The sequence below is a fragment of the Anas acuta genome, chromosome 11 (assembly GCF_963932015.1).
Source record: "Anas acuta chromosome 11, bAnaAcu1.1, whole genome shotgun sequence".
NCBI classification, from domain to species: Eukaryota; Metazoa; Chordata; class Aves; order Anseriformes; family Anatidae; genus Anas; species Anas acuta.
The window spans coordinates 21,983,770-21,996,936 of NC_088989.1; the positions used below are offsets into that span (position 1 = coordinate 21,983,770).

A 13,167-nucleotide genomic window follows, 5' to 3' on the forward strand; every position below is an offset into this window, starting at 1 on the left:
GTTAACTGAAATTGTTTCATACAGGTCTGACTCACCACCTGTTCCAGCAGTTAAGAACAGGTTACACGAAGTACAACAAAAACAGACACATACTTCTAATTTCCTGGTGCACAACAACAATAGTAGAAGAGAGAAAAATATCAAGACAGATGCACAGCAGAGGAGCTCCCCTCCCCTAGTTACAGAAGCTGGAAGACCCCCGTCTTCACAGTTCATTCCGTATGTTCGAACAAATGAAGTGTATTATCTTGATCCAGAAGCACCAGTGACTAGACCTTCAACACATGACCCACAATATCAACAGTTGAATGGTACTGAAATGTATTATGATCTGATTCATGTAGAAGAGATGTTGGAGTGATTTAGTTCAACGTACTACATGTTGTTCAATTTGATATCTGTTTTTCACTGAATTCTGCTGTAACCCATGTTTGTCAGAGCACTGTACAGAATGCCTATACAACCAAATTTATACTTTGTATTAAAAAAAAAAAAAAGCAAAAAAAAATTAATTCTTTTATCTGTCCTTTTCTGTTTGTTTGTTTATCTTTACTGAACTACAATTGCACTTCTCTGGCATTACTACATACAGATTTTGGTCTTAGGAACCTAAGTTGTATTTGACTTAAAGTGATCACAACCTAATAGCAACCAAAACCTGATTTTCACAAGCTGTGAAAATCTAGTACAAAATTAGAACAAAATGTATAGGAGTATTGTTAACTGATTTGATATGTATTTATTTTTAGATTCTTACCAAACACCACGACAGATTTTTAGCTCTGATCACACTAGAGATCCTCTTCTAAATCCTGATGTAGTTAAAATCAGAGAGAGACAACAAGCAATTCTCAAGGGACTGTCAGAATTACGCCAGGTAAGCAAAAAGTCATTGATAAACGTGTGTCTACATACCGAAGTCAAAATGAACATTGCAAACTATTACATAGTCATAAGTCATAGTCATTTTTAATTCATTTTTTTTTTCTATCCTATAAGTTTTGGGCCTCGACCTCTACCTTTCCTCATTAATTTTGCTTTAGTTAATGCATTACTTCCATCCTTGGACTCTTAAGGACTATGAACTATGTAGTCCTTAGATTCACTGTGATAAGGTGGAATACCTGAGAAAACTTGAAAACAAGAGGAGTAACTTTATTACTGTCCAGGTATTGATATAGGATTACCTATAGTAAAAATGTTTCAATATCAAAGGGAAAAAAGGACAGTATTTTAACAGAACATTCAAACCTTTGTTATATGACTGGTAAGCCACTCATGCCAGAGTTACGTAGATGGCACAGAAAGTTAGAGGGGTGGTAATCAAGTATCAGGCATGGAATATTCCAATCTGTAAATATTATGTGTGAAAATCCTTATAAAATCTTTCTGAGTTAGCTGTGTTTTTGCTAATGTTTAAAATTCAGGATTTGTCAAATCAGTCAGGTGTTGTGAGTAAAAAGAAAATGTAATTTGGTGTAATAACACAGGCAACCAGAGGCAAAAGCCTTTTGCCTGTCTATGTATACATTGTTCAATTTGTAGTAAGTCACTGGTAACTATTAGGTCTTCAGGATTGCCCAAGGGATTTTGAACAAGGCAAGACTGTCTTTAAGTCTTGCTACACATTGCAGTAGATTAAAGAAGCACAAAGGTTATAGTTGGTAACTGTGAAGTTACGTATTTTTCTGTTTGGAGTCAGAATACCAAAAAAAAGATACTGTCAAGCTTCAAGTTATTAAAACATGAGTGAATTTGATACTCAACCTGCTAGCAGTGAACTGTGGTCCAGAGTAGGTTCAAACCGCAGGCCTGGACAATCACAAGAAGAGTTTTCTTTCATGCTTCTAAATGGTCTGATAGAGGACTGCAAGAGAAAAAAGAAAATTTTTCTTTAGGTTTGCAATTCTTCTTTGAGGACTATTAAAGATATGTATGTATTGGTATCATCCTTTTTTTGAATGACTCCATAGTGATACTAGTGACTTTATTATTAGATTGTTAGATCTAATTAGATTGTTTTGTGATTAGATTGTTTATTATTAGAATATTAGATTGTGACTTTTATTAGATTTTTTTTATTAGATTAGTGACATTTATTATTAGATAGTTTTTTAGAAAAATTATATATAGCTGAAAAGTAAATAAATGTATAAGAAGACATATAATAAAGCATATACATAGGAGCACTATTAATTTTTCTTCAGATTAAAGGAGAAAATTGTGTAAATGATCCAAATTAAAGAAGGAAACTGACAGACTTAAGTACAATGGAGTACCATTAGTTATCTCCTGGTCTGCTTTAGAGAAACACATGTGCATACCTAGTGCTTCAGTAACAAGTAAATCCCTTGCACAAATGAGGTGTCAGCCATGGCATACTTAACCTGTAATTTTAGAAAAGATGTGACACAAGAACACTGAAGCGTCAGTTTCTCATGACTTCCAGGTAGATTTCCCTAGATAGATGACTTTCTTCATAACTAGAACAGGTCTTTCCTAATGCCCATTAATATTTTTGTTAAATATCCACAACTTCCAAGTGTTTTGTATTCAGACTTCATTTGCCAATGGTAGTTCAGTTAAGAATGAAGCCAACGTCTTCAAAGCACAATTTGAGTTTTGTGCATGCTGAGGTGAACAAAATCCATGAATATTTAATGAGGCTTAAAGTGGTAATATCATTGTTGGCAAATGTAGGAGACACAAGCCTGGGAACATTTTTGCTGCACAGTGAGTATTCAGGCCCTAACAATATCTAAAAACTAACATTAAGGGTAGTCTTTCAGTGAAGGTTGGTTCTTGAAGAGTTAGAAGTTTTTTAAGTTCTTTTTAAAATATCCTAGCAGCCACAGAATGCATTTGGGACATTACCTGTTGAACTGAGGTGCTCTATCTGTTTTGGGTTGGTTATTTCATTGAGAAAGACTGAATAGTGCAATATTTTGTATGAAATATAAGCAAGCCAAAGAGCAGAGCTTAGTTTTTCTATTTTAGGAGATAATCTAGTCTTGTTCTTTTAAATGATAATATACACAATTTTATGTATATATATCTATCCAATTAATAGTTTCAGAATACACATATACAGCTATATTTGGTCAGTCTTTAGCCTTTAAAACCCATATAGAGTATATAGAAAAATATGATCAGGATGTTTTAGTAACAGTGTAGCTGAACTCACTGGACCCTGGATACACCAGTGAATACTAAAGGGCCACGAGGGCCCTCTTCTGCCCAGTGAAGGATCAGTCTGTAATGGCATTTGTTACAACTCAGCAAGTCTCCCTTTGTCTTAGTTGCTCAGTGAAGTCTTCTTCTGTATTTCAGGTGATGGCAGTAATAAGAATTATCAGCAGACTTTAGTTTTCTTGCTTAAATCAAAGTTGTCAGTGGAATAAGCCTGAGTTTCTTCATCCAGCAAAGTGGACTAAGTATTTGTGAAAAAAGAAGAGTCAACACTGTGTTCTCTTTTTTAAAAGACACAACAGCTACAAAACAGTCAGTACATACCAGAGCATCTTATTTTCCTAGGGCAATAAAAGCACAATAAAAACACTTGCTAGCAGGTTGTAGCCTGTAACGGCTAACTGAGCTTGCTGACTACCAGCAGGCTGTCTAAGGACAGGCAAAGCAAGAAAGCAAGAACTTGTTACTTGTCCCTGTGTGTGTATTTTCCCTTACTGTCCTCTAAAGCCCTTTTACAATACTTGTGAATAGCCCTTTTTTTTTTCTTTCTTTTTTTTGGAGTGGTCAATGTTTGTTTGTTTTTTTTCACTTCAGCTCAGGGCCATTTTAAGGCAAAAAAAAATACTGCTTTTGTTTTGTAACTTGCTACTAATTGCAATAACACTCTATAATAAGCGTCATTGTTGCAAAGGGACTAAATAAGTCCACTGACTTATTAACATAAATAGTAGTTACTGCTGTTGATTAGTTAAAAAAAAAAAAAAAAGTAATTTATCAAGTAAGTGAAAGTAGGCAGCTGCTGCTTTTGAAATAATGCAAAGTCTAACAGGCTTCTATGCTAACTTAAGCCTGTTCTGTGTGATCTGTCTCCCCTTCTGTGCCACTAGGATGACCAGTTGTTGAGGTGCTGAGCTGTAACATCAGCCTAGAACCCTTATCATTGATAAAGGTCTTGCAATCTAACATTGTTACCATTGCAGCTTTTCTCTTAATACTGTCTTGGTACCATACTTCAGACAGATCTAAAACAGATAGCAAGGGGTCACATGCAGCTCCTCATATGATCCTGTTAATCACAGTAAAAAGACTATTTCAAATTTATGAATGTACCTGACACAGCTGATATGTATTACTTATACACATGGCCAAAGATACAATCGTAAGGACTTTTGTTACAGGTTTTCTCAATTTTCTAGTACCAGAGCAGGAACCTTTTACGTTTGAGCATAAATATGCACATCCTCATACTTCTGTCACTGTTCTGGGTCAAAAGGTAACACTCTCCTTTGTCTTAGAGAATAATCAATGCTAATACTACACGCTGGTACCTACCAAGTTCTGGGGTTTGGCTGCATAAAAGACCATGCTAGAATACTACAAGCGTAGTGATGGCGCACAAGACAGTAAGTTAATACAATGAAAATGCCATGTCTCTGCTGCATAGGCATCCCTGGAAACATTAGGCTGGGCTACGACTTCAGTCACACTTCAGCAAGTCTTTTGCACGAATCAGGAAAGCCTGAGTTCCCTCCCTTATGAATGCGTTATGTTGTACTGCTTTAAGTTGTGTGTTTAAACAGCATTGCACCTCACTAGCACACTTATTAGTTCAGGCTGCATAAGGCAGACAGAGCATTCATGTTTATATTACATTTATTTCAGGGCCTCCTACAGAAGCAAAAAGAGTTGGAGTCTGGACTAATTCCCACCATAACTCAGGAAGAGAATTTTATTTCACCCTTTTGAAAGGTACATGTAACTGTACGAGTTCTTAAAAATGTAAAGGCAGAGCATGTTGCTAATGTAATTAATTGTGAACCATTTTATTATGCAAATTTTGATAGTATTACAGGGTTATATTGCTTTTGAGATTGAAGATACATTAAACTAATGATGTTGTGTAGAAAGGTCCTCATACTACATGAAGAAACGTCCATTTAGTAGAAACCACCAAGCCACTGTACAAAAATGGATGTATACAGTACTGTTTATGCATTTTTTGATAAATAAAAAGATTAAAGAATCATTCCAAATGGCTTCAGGAGTTGGTAGGTATTTTTAACCACATAAAACTGCTTGTACTTACTCAGACAGGTTTTAGGCTTAGACAAATTAATTGTCTATGAACTTAATCTCAGATTTTAACACCTCAGCACTGCTGATTGCAACATGCACACATACCCCCCCAGCTCCCGTTAAAACAGGATAGCAGCACTTAATGTTGTAATGGCTGGGTCCAAAATAACAGAATGCAGTTTAAAGAAGTCAACTTATAAGTAGTCTGAACAGGTCAGCATTCAATACTTCCAGCCAGAATAGGAACAAATGCATTTAAAATAAATATTTTAGCCTTCAAGAGAAAGGATAATTTGGAGTAAAACATTTTTTCTTCCAGATCTCTGCAGAAGATGCCTAACCTGAATTAATTTTAGTTGATATGCAATAAAACCACTGAACCTCCAACCAAAGATTCCTTCTAGGAGCAACTGTTTTTTAGAAATAACCTGACTATAAAGGTACCTTACAGCAGTAGCTGAGGGAATAAATGTGCACTCTTTCCTCTCCCTTTGCATGCCAAGTCATGTAATAGGTGAGAATCTATAGTTGACATTATACTTGGTAAAACAGTTTTTCCACAAAATTCATTATCATTTTATTGGTACAAGGGCTTTTTTTTGTTTTTTTTTTTTGATAGATTACTTGCCTGGTAAGATTACTGCTAAACTACTTTGGTCATGGTTTGTTCCTAATTTAATAAGTGAATCAAACAATTAATAGAAGAGAAGCTATTCAACATCAGGGAAAAGTGTACTTTTTTGTTTTGAAAAAAAGACTTTGGACAACTTGAAAACAAAAACTGTAAACGTAAGAGTCAGGGTTTTAGCGTATGTAAAGTCATCAGTGAAACTAACCAGATAATTCTGACACACCAGAGCTACTTTTCTATCAGCTACTGTTCTCCAGAAGCCTTTGAGTCAGAAAATGCTGCGTGATGAGTGAATTACAGAATTGCTATAGAAAATGCAAGGTTAACTTAGCACATGGGAAACTAAAAAGGACAGCATTAAGAAACAGATCTCCGTGTTTATGACAGTACTAGTTTTAAAAAAGAGAAAAGCAGAGTGATCGCTATGCTGAAGGAGAGGAGTGAGAGGAGTGAGGATTTTCTAGTGCAAAGCTGAACTGCCACTGTCATTAAGACTAGCTTTGTCCTTCTCATTACTCTAAAACTACAATGGGAAATAAAAGTTGTAAGATCATTCTGATGTTGTTCTAATAAGCATGCAGCTTCAAAATTAGACAAAGATAATTGCTAGATATGAAATAAAATTTGGGTACTTTTTTGTGTACTTTGAAAACAGTATAAAAACCACAGACAATGCAATGTGTTAGCAAGTCCCTTGTGCATTAAGAGTTTATTTTATTTTGTAATGGAACCGCACCATTAATCTAATTGAGGTATTTTTTTTCCAAAATCCAGTCATTAAAATAACTACGCTGCCTTATGGCTATGTAAAAACATTTGTACAAAATAGTGTCAAATAAATACAGAAGTTTTGATATTTATGTAAAGAAAAGTGATTTGGATACTCTTACAGTTAAAGAAAACTTGCCGTTTCAGATATTTTAGGCAAACATTCAGTTTTACATTAAAACAGACTTCAAACTGAAGCCTATGTACAGGTCAAATACAAATGTAGAAACTTAAAAGTGCCAACAAACAAGATAATTCAAGTACAATAAATGTTAAAAAATATATATATTTATTTCAATTTTCAGATGCTTCCAACAGGTACAGGCCATCATGGTTTAAATAAGACAAGAAAACATTTGAGATAAAGGACAAGAAACATATTGTTCCAGAATAAAATAGAAATTGTTATTTCACCATTCTAGAAACAGAAAAGTCCACATCAACTTAAAAAAAGACTTACGAGTTTATTTCTGTTTTGAATATGGCCTGGAAGAATCACAATTTATATCCCAACCACCAGGCGATGATGACTTTTCTGTATCCATGCTTTGACTGTAAGCAGATAGAAAATAATTGCCCCCTTCTTGGTTTTGATTTGCAGAAATCGGGTATGTTGTTCCCAGAAAAGTCTGATGAGTGAGTAAATTAAATTGACTGAATTGATGGGACATGTTTAATTGTCTGCTGTAAACTTGGAAGTTACTAGAAGGAGCTTGTTCAACTGAGTTCTGTTTTCCTCCTTCAGCAGAACATGTTGTAGAAACTGGAGGAATTGGCTGTATTTCTTTCAAGTCAGTTTTAGAAGTCTTTTCCATCAAACCAATTTGTGCTTCAGGAGGTAACTCTGGAGCTGATACACAACTTTCTTTTGTATCTACTCCGTGTGAGCCCTTGGCCTCTGTCTGCAAAGCTTCCAAGCGACATGTATCATACTTGGAGTCATCATTGCAGATTTCTATTTGTGATGCTTCATCCCCTGAATCCAGAGACATGTCCTCCTCATCCTTTTCATCGTTTTCTACAAGAACTACATTAAAAAAAAAAAAAGTCCTATTCTATTGAAATACAAACTTTTGTTAGAAAAGCTATACACTACTCACAGAGTGTTATGCTTCAGGTCTGTATGTCCATTATCACTTAAGTCTTGGTCTTCTGCCACTCTTGTTCACTTACTCAACATACACACTTAACCCTCTGTGTGAATGTCCAGTTACTCCGATGCTAAAAGCTTCTGCGCATTGTGTTCATGTTTAGTGTTGGGAAATCCCAACTCCCAGCTCCAAAGGGGTTAATGTCAAAACAGCATCTAAAGTTATACAGTAGGTCAGTATTGGATCAGACAATTAAGGGAGTACAATTACTGACATCTTAATCCTTTGCTTACAATTTCTAAAAGCTACTGTTACATTTATACTTTTCCTGGAAACAGATGCATACATTTTAGCATACATCTGCTTTCTTGGATACCATGTCAGCCTATAATTCTGTATTTAACATCTTCTTGCTGCTCCATCCCAGCTGCTTTTTCCCCATCACTTAAAATAAAGTAGCTTGAGAGTTGGGTTTTCCTTGCCATCTGCAGCATTCATTTACATAAAGAGTAAAGACACACTATTTCAAGAACCTCCACCCCACACGTCTAATTAGCTGAAAAAACTATAAATATGTGTAATATATTACCTGATTGTCTTTTCTGAACATCAGAGGGAGGCAGACTGTTGTCTTCAGTAACAGAGTTGTGATACCCAACAAGACTTTTAAAATTTTGCATAAAGTCATCAACAGTAGCAACCACTATTCCATTTTCAGCATAATTTGAAAGCATTTTGAGATTCTTTTCTAAATACATAAAAGGAGATTTTGTATTAAGATACAGCACCTGTGATCAAAAGAGAAAGAGAGGTAATCTTATATTTTGGTTTTACCTGTTAAGAAGACAACATGCCTCTGTTGTATGTTTTGAGCCTGAAGCCTGATAAGACAGTCTAATTCCGGTGCATTTCGAGTTTGAGAATCACAATGGTGGTAGGACAGAATTTCAACCAAGTGCTTCTTTTGGTAGGTATTCAGCAGGGTCAGCAGACTCAAAGCATTAGTATTCAGTCTGTGATGGTGAGAGAAAAAAAAAAAAAAAAAAAACACCATTATAAAGACATTTAAAGTCAGTCTAAATATTAAGTCAAAAAATTGAACATAACACTAAGTTGTACTTGTTTTTTTTAGAACATAATTTAAAGCTGAAGCATGTTAACAACTGATATATAAATGATGACTGCTTACCTCCCCAGCTCTTTAAGTTTTTTTTGTATTTTGCAGTGGACTTTCCACTGCCATTTCCCATCTGGTGTATTGAGATCCTCCAAAAATTTTAAGAACTGTTTTAGTTTATCTGTTTTGAAGATATTGAACAGAAGTTAAATTTTGTGGTATGTGAACTAAAAACACTGCTTCAATATATACATAGAAGTGTGTTGTTTTTGTTTTTTTCTCCAGTCTTCATCAAAGTACTTAAAGCAACTTTACCCTAGGTAGTACTTTAGGTTTAGTTCCTAGGAGACTGGACAACAACGATACTCCAAAACCAAGGGGATTTTGTGTTGTTTTGTTTTTTAAAGTAAAGGTAAACAATGGAATAGATAAAAACAAACAGATACCTAACAGTGGTATTCAGTCAGCATGATCTGCCTTGCTAAAATATCTCTGAGAACAGATACTTAGATAACTATTCAATTTTCAAAAGAGCAAAATTGAAAGAATGTAGTTTTTCAAGTATTTTTTACTACATTTTTTGTGGATTGATACATAAGGAATAAAAGTTTCTGTACACATAACTACACAATATAAGACAAATTTAAAGAGAAGATATCCATGTTCATGTTCTCCAGACAGGCCAGTGAGGTAAGAGACTGAATTAGCTTAAGTCCTCCAAAAAAAAAAAATCTCCTCACAATATCATCTCTGTAAATTAGAAGACTTGATTCCTCACTGCTCTTTAGTATGGCACTTATCTTTTACCCTAAAACATTAGGCTTTTTTGACTGTTTTAAAGCTTCAGAAAGCATCAGACTTACCTATTGTGATACTCTCTGGATTAAGGACAGATTCATCTGACACAACAAAACCACCAGACACAAAGAGTTCATTGTAAGTGTGATTTTTCACATCATCCAAACTATCGACACCCGCAAAGCTGACACAAGAAAGCCTCTTCAAAGTTACTAAGCCAGGTATCTGTTTAAAAATCAGAGATGTATATGAGGGAAAATAAAACATAAAAGATCACAATTAAAAAAAGAACTACAGAACTTCTCTGATCTACCTATTAATACCGAAAATCTAACTTGAACACACAACGTAAAACAACTACTTTTTTCCTCTTTCTTTGGGAGGTGCTCTTTCAAAACCGTTATAGGAGTGAGCCAGTGGAAGCTGAGTACTTAGAATGATTTTATTTTCTGTCCACTACAAGCTCATAAGCCATAGCTGTCAGGAACACCTAAGGTAACCTGGCAGCTGCCTTTGCTTGCTGTTAGAGCATCACAGAACTAAAAGCAGAACTACTCAGGCCTCATCAGAGCTTTATAACTACTAAGTATACATTAGCAAGTACATGTAGGTAGAAGTTATTAGAGGTGTATGATGCAACAACCCTAAGTATTACCACAGCCATTTTTATTTCTTCAGGAGGCACCTAAACCCAGGTCATCATTTAAAGTAACCTTAATTGAAATGAGCTCTTCTCATTATGCTTTAACAGTAGCTTTCTGTAGTGTGCATTTACTTATGTGAAGTACCTTATGGATGAGGTTGGCGATGTCTTCATTTTGAATAATTATCAACAGTTTATCTAAATCAGCTCTTCTTTTAAGGAACTGTTCTGGATGGCACTCTGTATTACCTAACTTTGTAAGATACTCCTAACACCACAGAAAGAAAAGATGGTAAAGAAAGCAAAAAGGTAGTTAGGCCAAAACAATCCCCAGAACAAGACGACATTTAAATAAGTTTTCTATTGAAATGAACATCAGAGGGTGGAACTGCCTTTTTCTTTTTTTTTTTGGTCTTTCCAATACATTAGCCAGAAGGATGTAGCAACACGGAAATAGGCTATTTTAGCAAGTCAGTCATTCTTACAGAATAGCACATAAATGGATAAGTGGCCGTCTCGTCTATTAACTGCATGTTTTTTCAAGAAAACAGAAGCTTTATTATTTCATTTTCAAATTTTGTCTTACACACTTAAATACAGAAGGACAGCAGTCTCTAAACTTACCTGTATTATTAAACAGAGGAAAAAAGAATAGGACAACCTCAAACAACAAAAAACACACCACCACAAACTTTTCATATGTACTTGCTAAAATTCTATCACACGTTTGCCGTTGTTATCTGTTTTTCCCCAAAAACCTTCCATAAGCCTAACCCCTCTGGCAGTACCTTCAGAAGGACCCCAAAGTACAGCCAGTATTAACTTTCCAACTAAGAGACTTATGTAAAAGTTAAATGTAAGACAACCTCAAACAAGACATGTGGCAGGACAGCCTGTTTTCATCATTCACTGTCACAGTTCAAACTTTTTTGAAGGAAGTTTTAGCCTAGTTTATGTTTGCAAGCCCCGTTTTTATACATTCTGGTTTGAAAGGCACACCAATCTATTTTACCATGAAAGAGAGATTGAAATGAAACATACTTACCTTGATTTCTTTGCAGAGAATGCTTTCTTCCTCTTCATGAATATAAAATTTCACAGTGTTTTTCTGTACATCTTTAATAATTTTGACCAAACTGTTAAATACTTCAGGTTTTAACTGGCTTATAAAATCAGAAAGAGCTGGTTGGCTTGAAATATTTAAGCTCTCTGGGGATTTCTGTGTCTTTTCTGGCTGCTCCATCAGGTCGCCACTGGAAGATGTCTGATCAGATGTCAGTATATCTTCTGTTTTAGCATTCACACGATCCATTTCCTCCTTCGCTAAGGGCAAGCTTGCTGAATGCTGCTCCTTAGTTTCAAGATCTTCCATTACATTATTACACAATGGCTCTGATAGCAATGCTGGGTCACAGTCCCTGCAAGCAGGTAACACCTCGGGTGAAGGATTCAGTGCAGCGTTAATAACTATTTCTGTTGATTCAGGACTAGAATAAATTGGTTGAGTATGCCTAGTGCTTGAAGAGGACAAAATAACACTATTCAGTTTTTCACTCAGTGTCTCTATGTATTCTTGCACAGAAATCTCTGATGCCTGTAAACAAATGTATTCAGAAAGTCTCATTATCCTCTCTCGGGCTGAGAAGACTGGTGTGGACATACCACTAACATAAGCAATGTTCTTTTGCTGCAAAATTTCCTGAATCTTTTTTGCGAATAGATTATATTCTTCTAATAGTGTAGTCTCTATTATTGCACTTATGGAATGCTTAGTTGTAAAAGGTTGATCTGCTAGCCCACACTGATCTTCAAGTTTCTCCACTTGTCTTGTATAAAGTCCATCTTCTGCTGTCCCCTTTTGTGTGTCTGAAAATGGAGAGTATGGAAACTGATAATCAGAACTTCTCTGCCTATTTATTACCCGAGGGTCATTAGGGAAGGCATCCTTTGGTGGTAAAAACACCAGTGGTTCTTCTGGTGATTTCAGACCTATATAGGAAGAGTTCATCATCATCATCTTATGTTTTAAAGTGATACAGAACTAATACAACAAAATGCAGTTTCAAGAAAGTATTACTGTTGTGCCTCCCCCCAAGCACCTTAAATCCAGAATGCAGTGTGTCTCTGATGTGCAGAAGCACAGAAAATGTCATTGTTCCTAAGACTGTACAATATCAAAGTTCACTTGGAAAGCCAGAACCCAAGTAATTTTCCCAGTGATAACAGCTAATTAAACACAACAGTAGCTGCCTTAATTACAAAACACATCCAAATTAGAAAATTGAGCAGGGTAACAAATTATTCAGACATTTTGCTACTGGGTTATAATCTGTAGACTTTCAAAATCCATATTTTAGCCACATACTACCTTGTGGAGTTAAACTGCAAATTGCAAGCTGTACATCTGATTTCCCAATTGATTTTTTTTTTTTTTCTTAAAAGGGTAGAACATATGTTTTATGATAATTACTGATCCACAGAATCAGTTATGCTGTAAGGAGTGCTGAAAGCCTCCCCAACCCAAACCTCAGAGATCATTTCTGCAACTGTCAATTTATTCACCATCCACATTCAAAACTGGTTTTGTCACAGATATTTCAGATATTTAAATACATACAAGTGTTTCAGTATGTATCTGTTCCATAAGCATTTCAACACTTCGAAGAAAGTGCTTTTTTTTTTTAAATGTGTTATTGTTACAGCTAATAGACTTGTAAGCAGAAAACCAGAAGATTTCTGCAACAGAAGCAGTAACCAAAATAGCACAAATTAACTTTAAACAACTGTGTTCTTTTGAAATGCAGTTGTTTTTGTGATCAGTTTAAGTTATGCGCTGTCCCTTACTTGGTAACAT

At 35.3% G+C, this 13,167-nt stretch overlaps 2 protein-coding genes across 18 annotated transcripts in view; one reads left to right on the plus strand and one right to left on the minus strand.

Annotated features, from left to right (window-relative positions):
• Nucleotides 1-13,167, plus strand: part of CCDC66 (coiled-coil domain containing 66) — a 40,919-nt gene that overhangs the window by 18,073 nt on the left and 9,679 nt on the right. For 6 of the 7 annotated variants that reach the window (XM_068694541.1, XM_068694539.1, XM_068694542.1 and 3 more), the window contains 3 exons: nt 25-311; nt 750-877; nt 4,852-5,226. In XM_068694541.1, coding sequence (XP_068550642.1) covers nt 25-311; nt 750-877; nt 4,852-4,935 — 499 coding nt within the window. In that variant the 3' untranslated portion in view covers nt 4,936-5,226. Of the gene's footprint in view, nt 1-24; nt 312-749; nt 878-4,851; nt 5,227-13,167 lie in introns of those variants that run through there. The other variant, XM_068694540.1, reaches the window with a different exon arrangement.
• TASOR (transcription activation suppressor) overlaps nt 362-13,167 on the minus strand; it is a 36,975-nt gene continuing 24,169 nt past the window's right edge. For 3 of the 11 annotated variants that reach the window (XM_068694532.1, XM_068694529.1, XM_068694533.1), the window contains exons 17-23: nt 11,359-12,302; nt 10,459-10,581; nt 9,736-9,895; nt 8,945-9,053; nt 8,590-8,768; nt 8,345-8,503; nt 6,920-7,691 (exon numbers count right to left, since the gene is read on the minus strand). In XM_068694532.1, coding sequence (XP_068550633.1) covers nt 7,129-7,691; nt 8,345-8,503; nt 8,590-8,768; nt 8,945-9,053; nt 9,736-9,895; nt 10,459-10,581; nt 11,359-12,302 — 2,237 coding nt within the window. In that variant the 3' untranslated portion in view covers nt 6,920-7,128. Of the gene's footprint in view, nt 1,868-6,919; nt 7,692-7,764; nt 7,971-8,344; nt 8,504-8,589; nt 8,769-8,944; nt 9,054-9,735; nt 9,896-10,458; nt 10,582-11,358; nt 12,303-13,167 lie in introns of those variants that run through there. The other 8 variants (XR_011100279.1, XM_068694537.1, XM_068694534.1 and 5 more) reach the window with 8 other exon arrangements.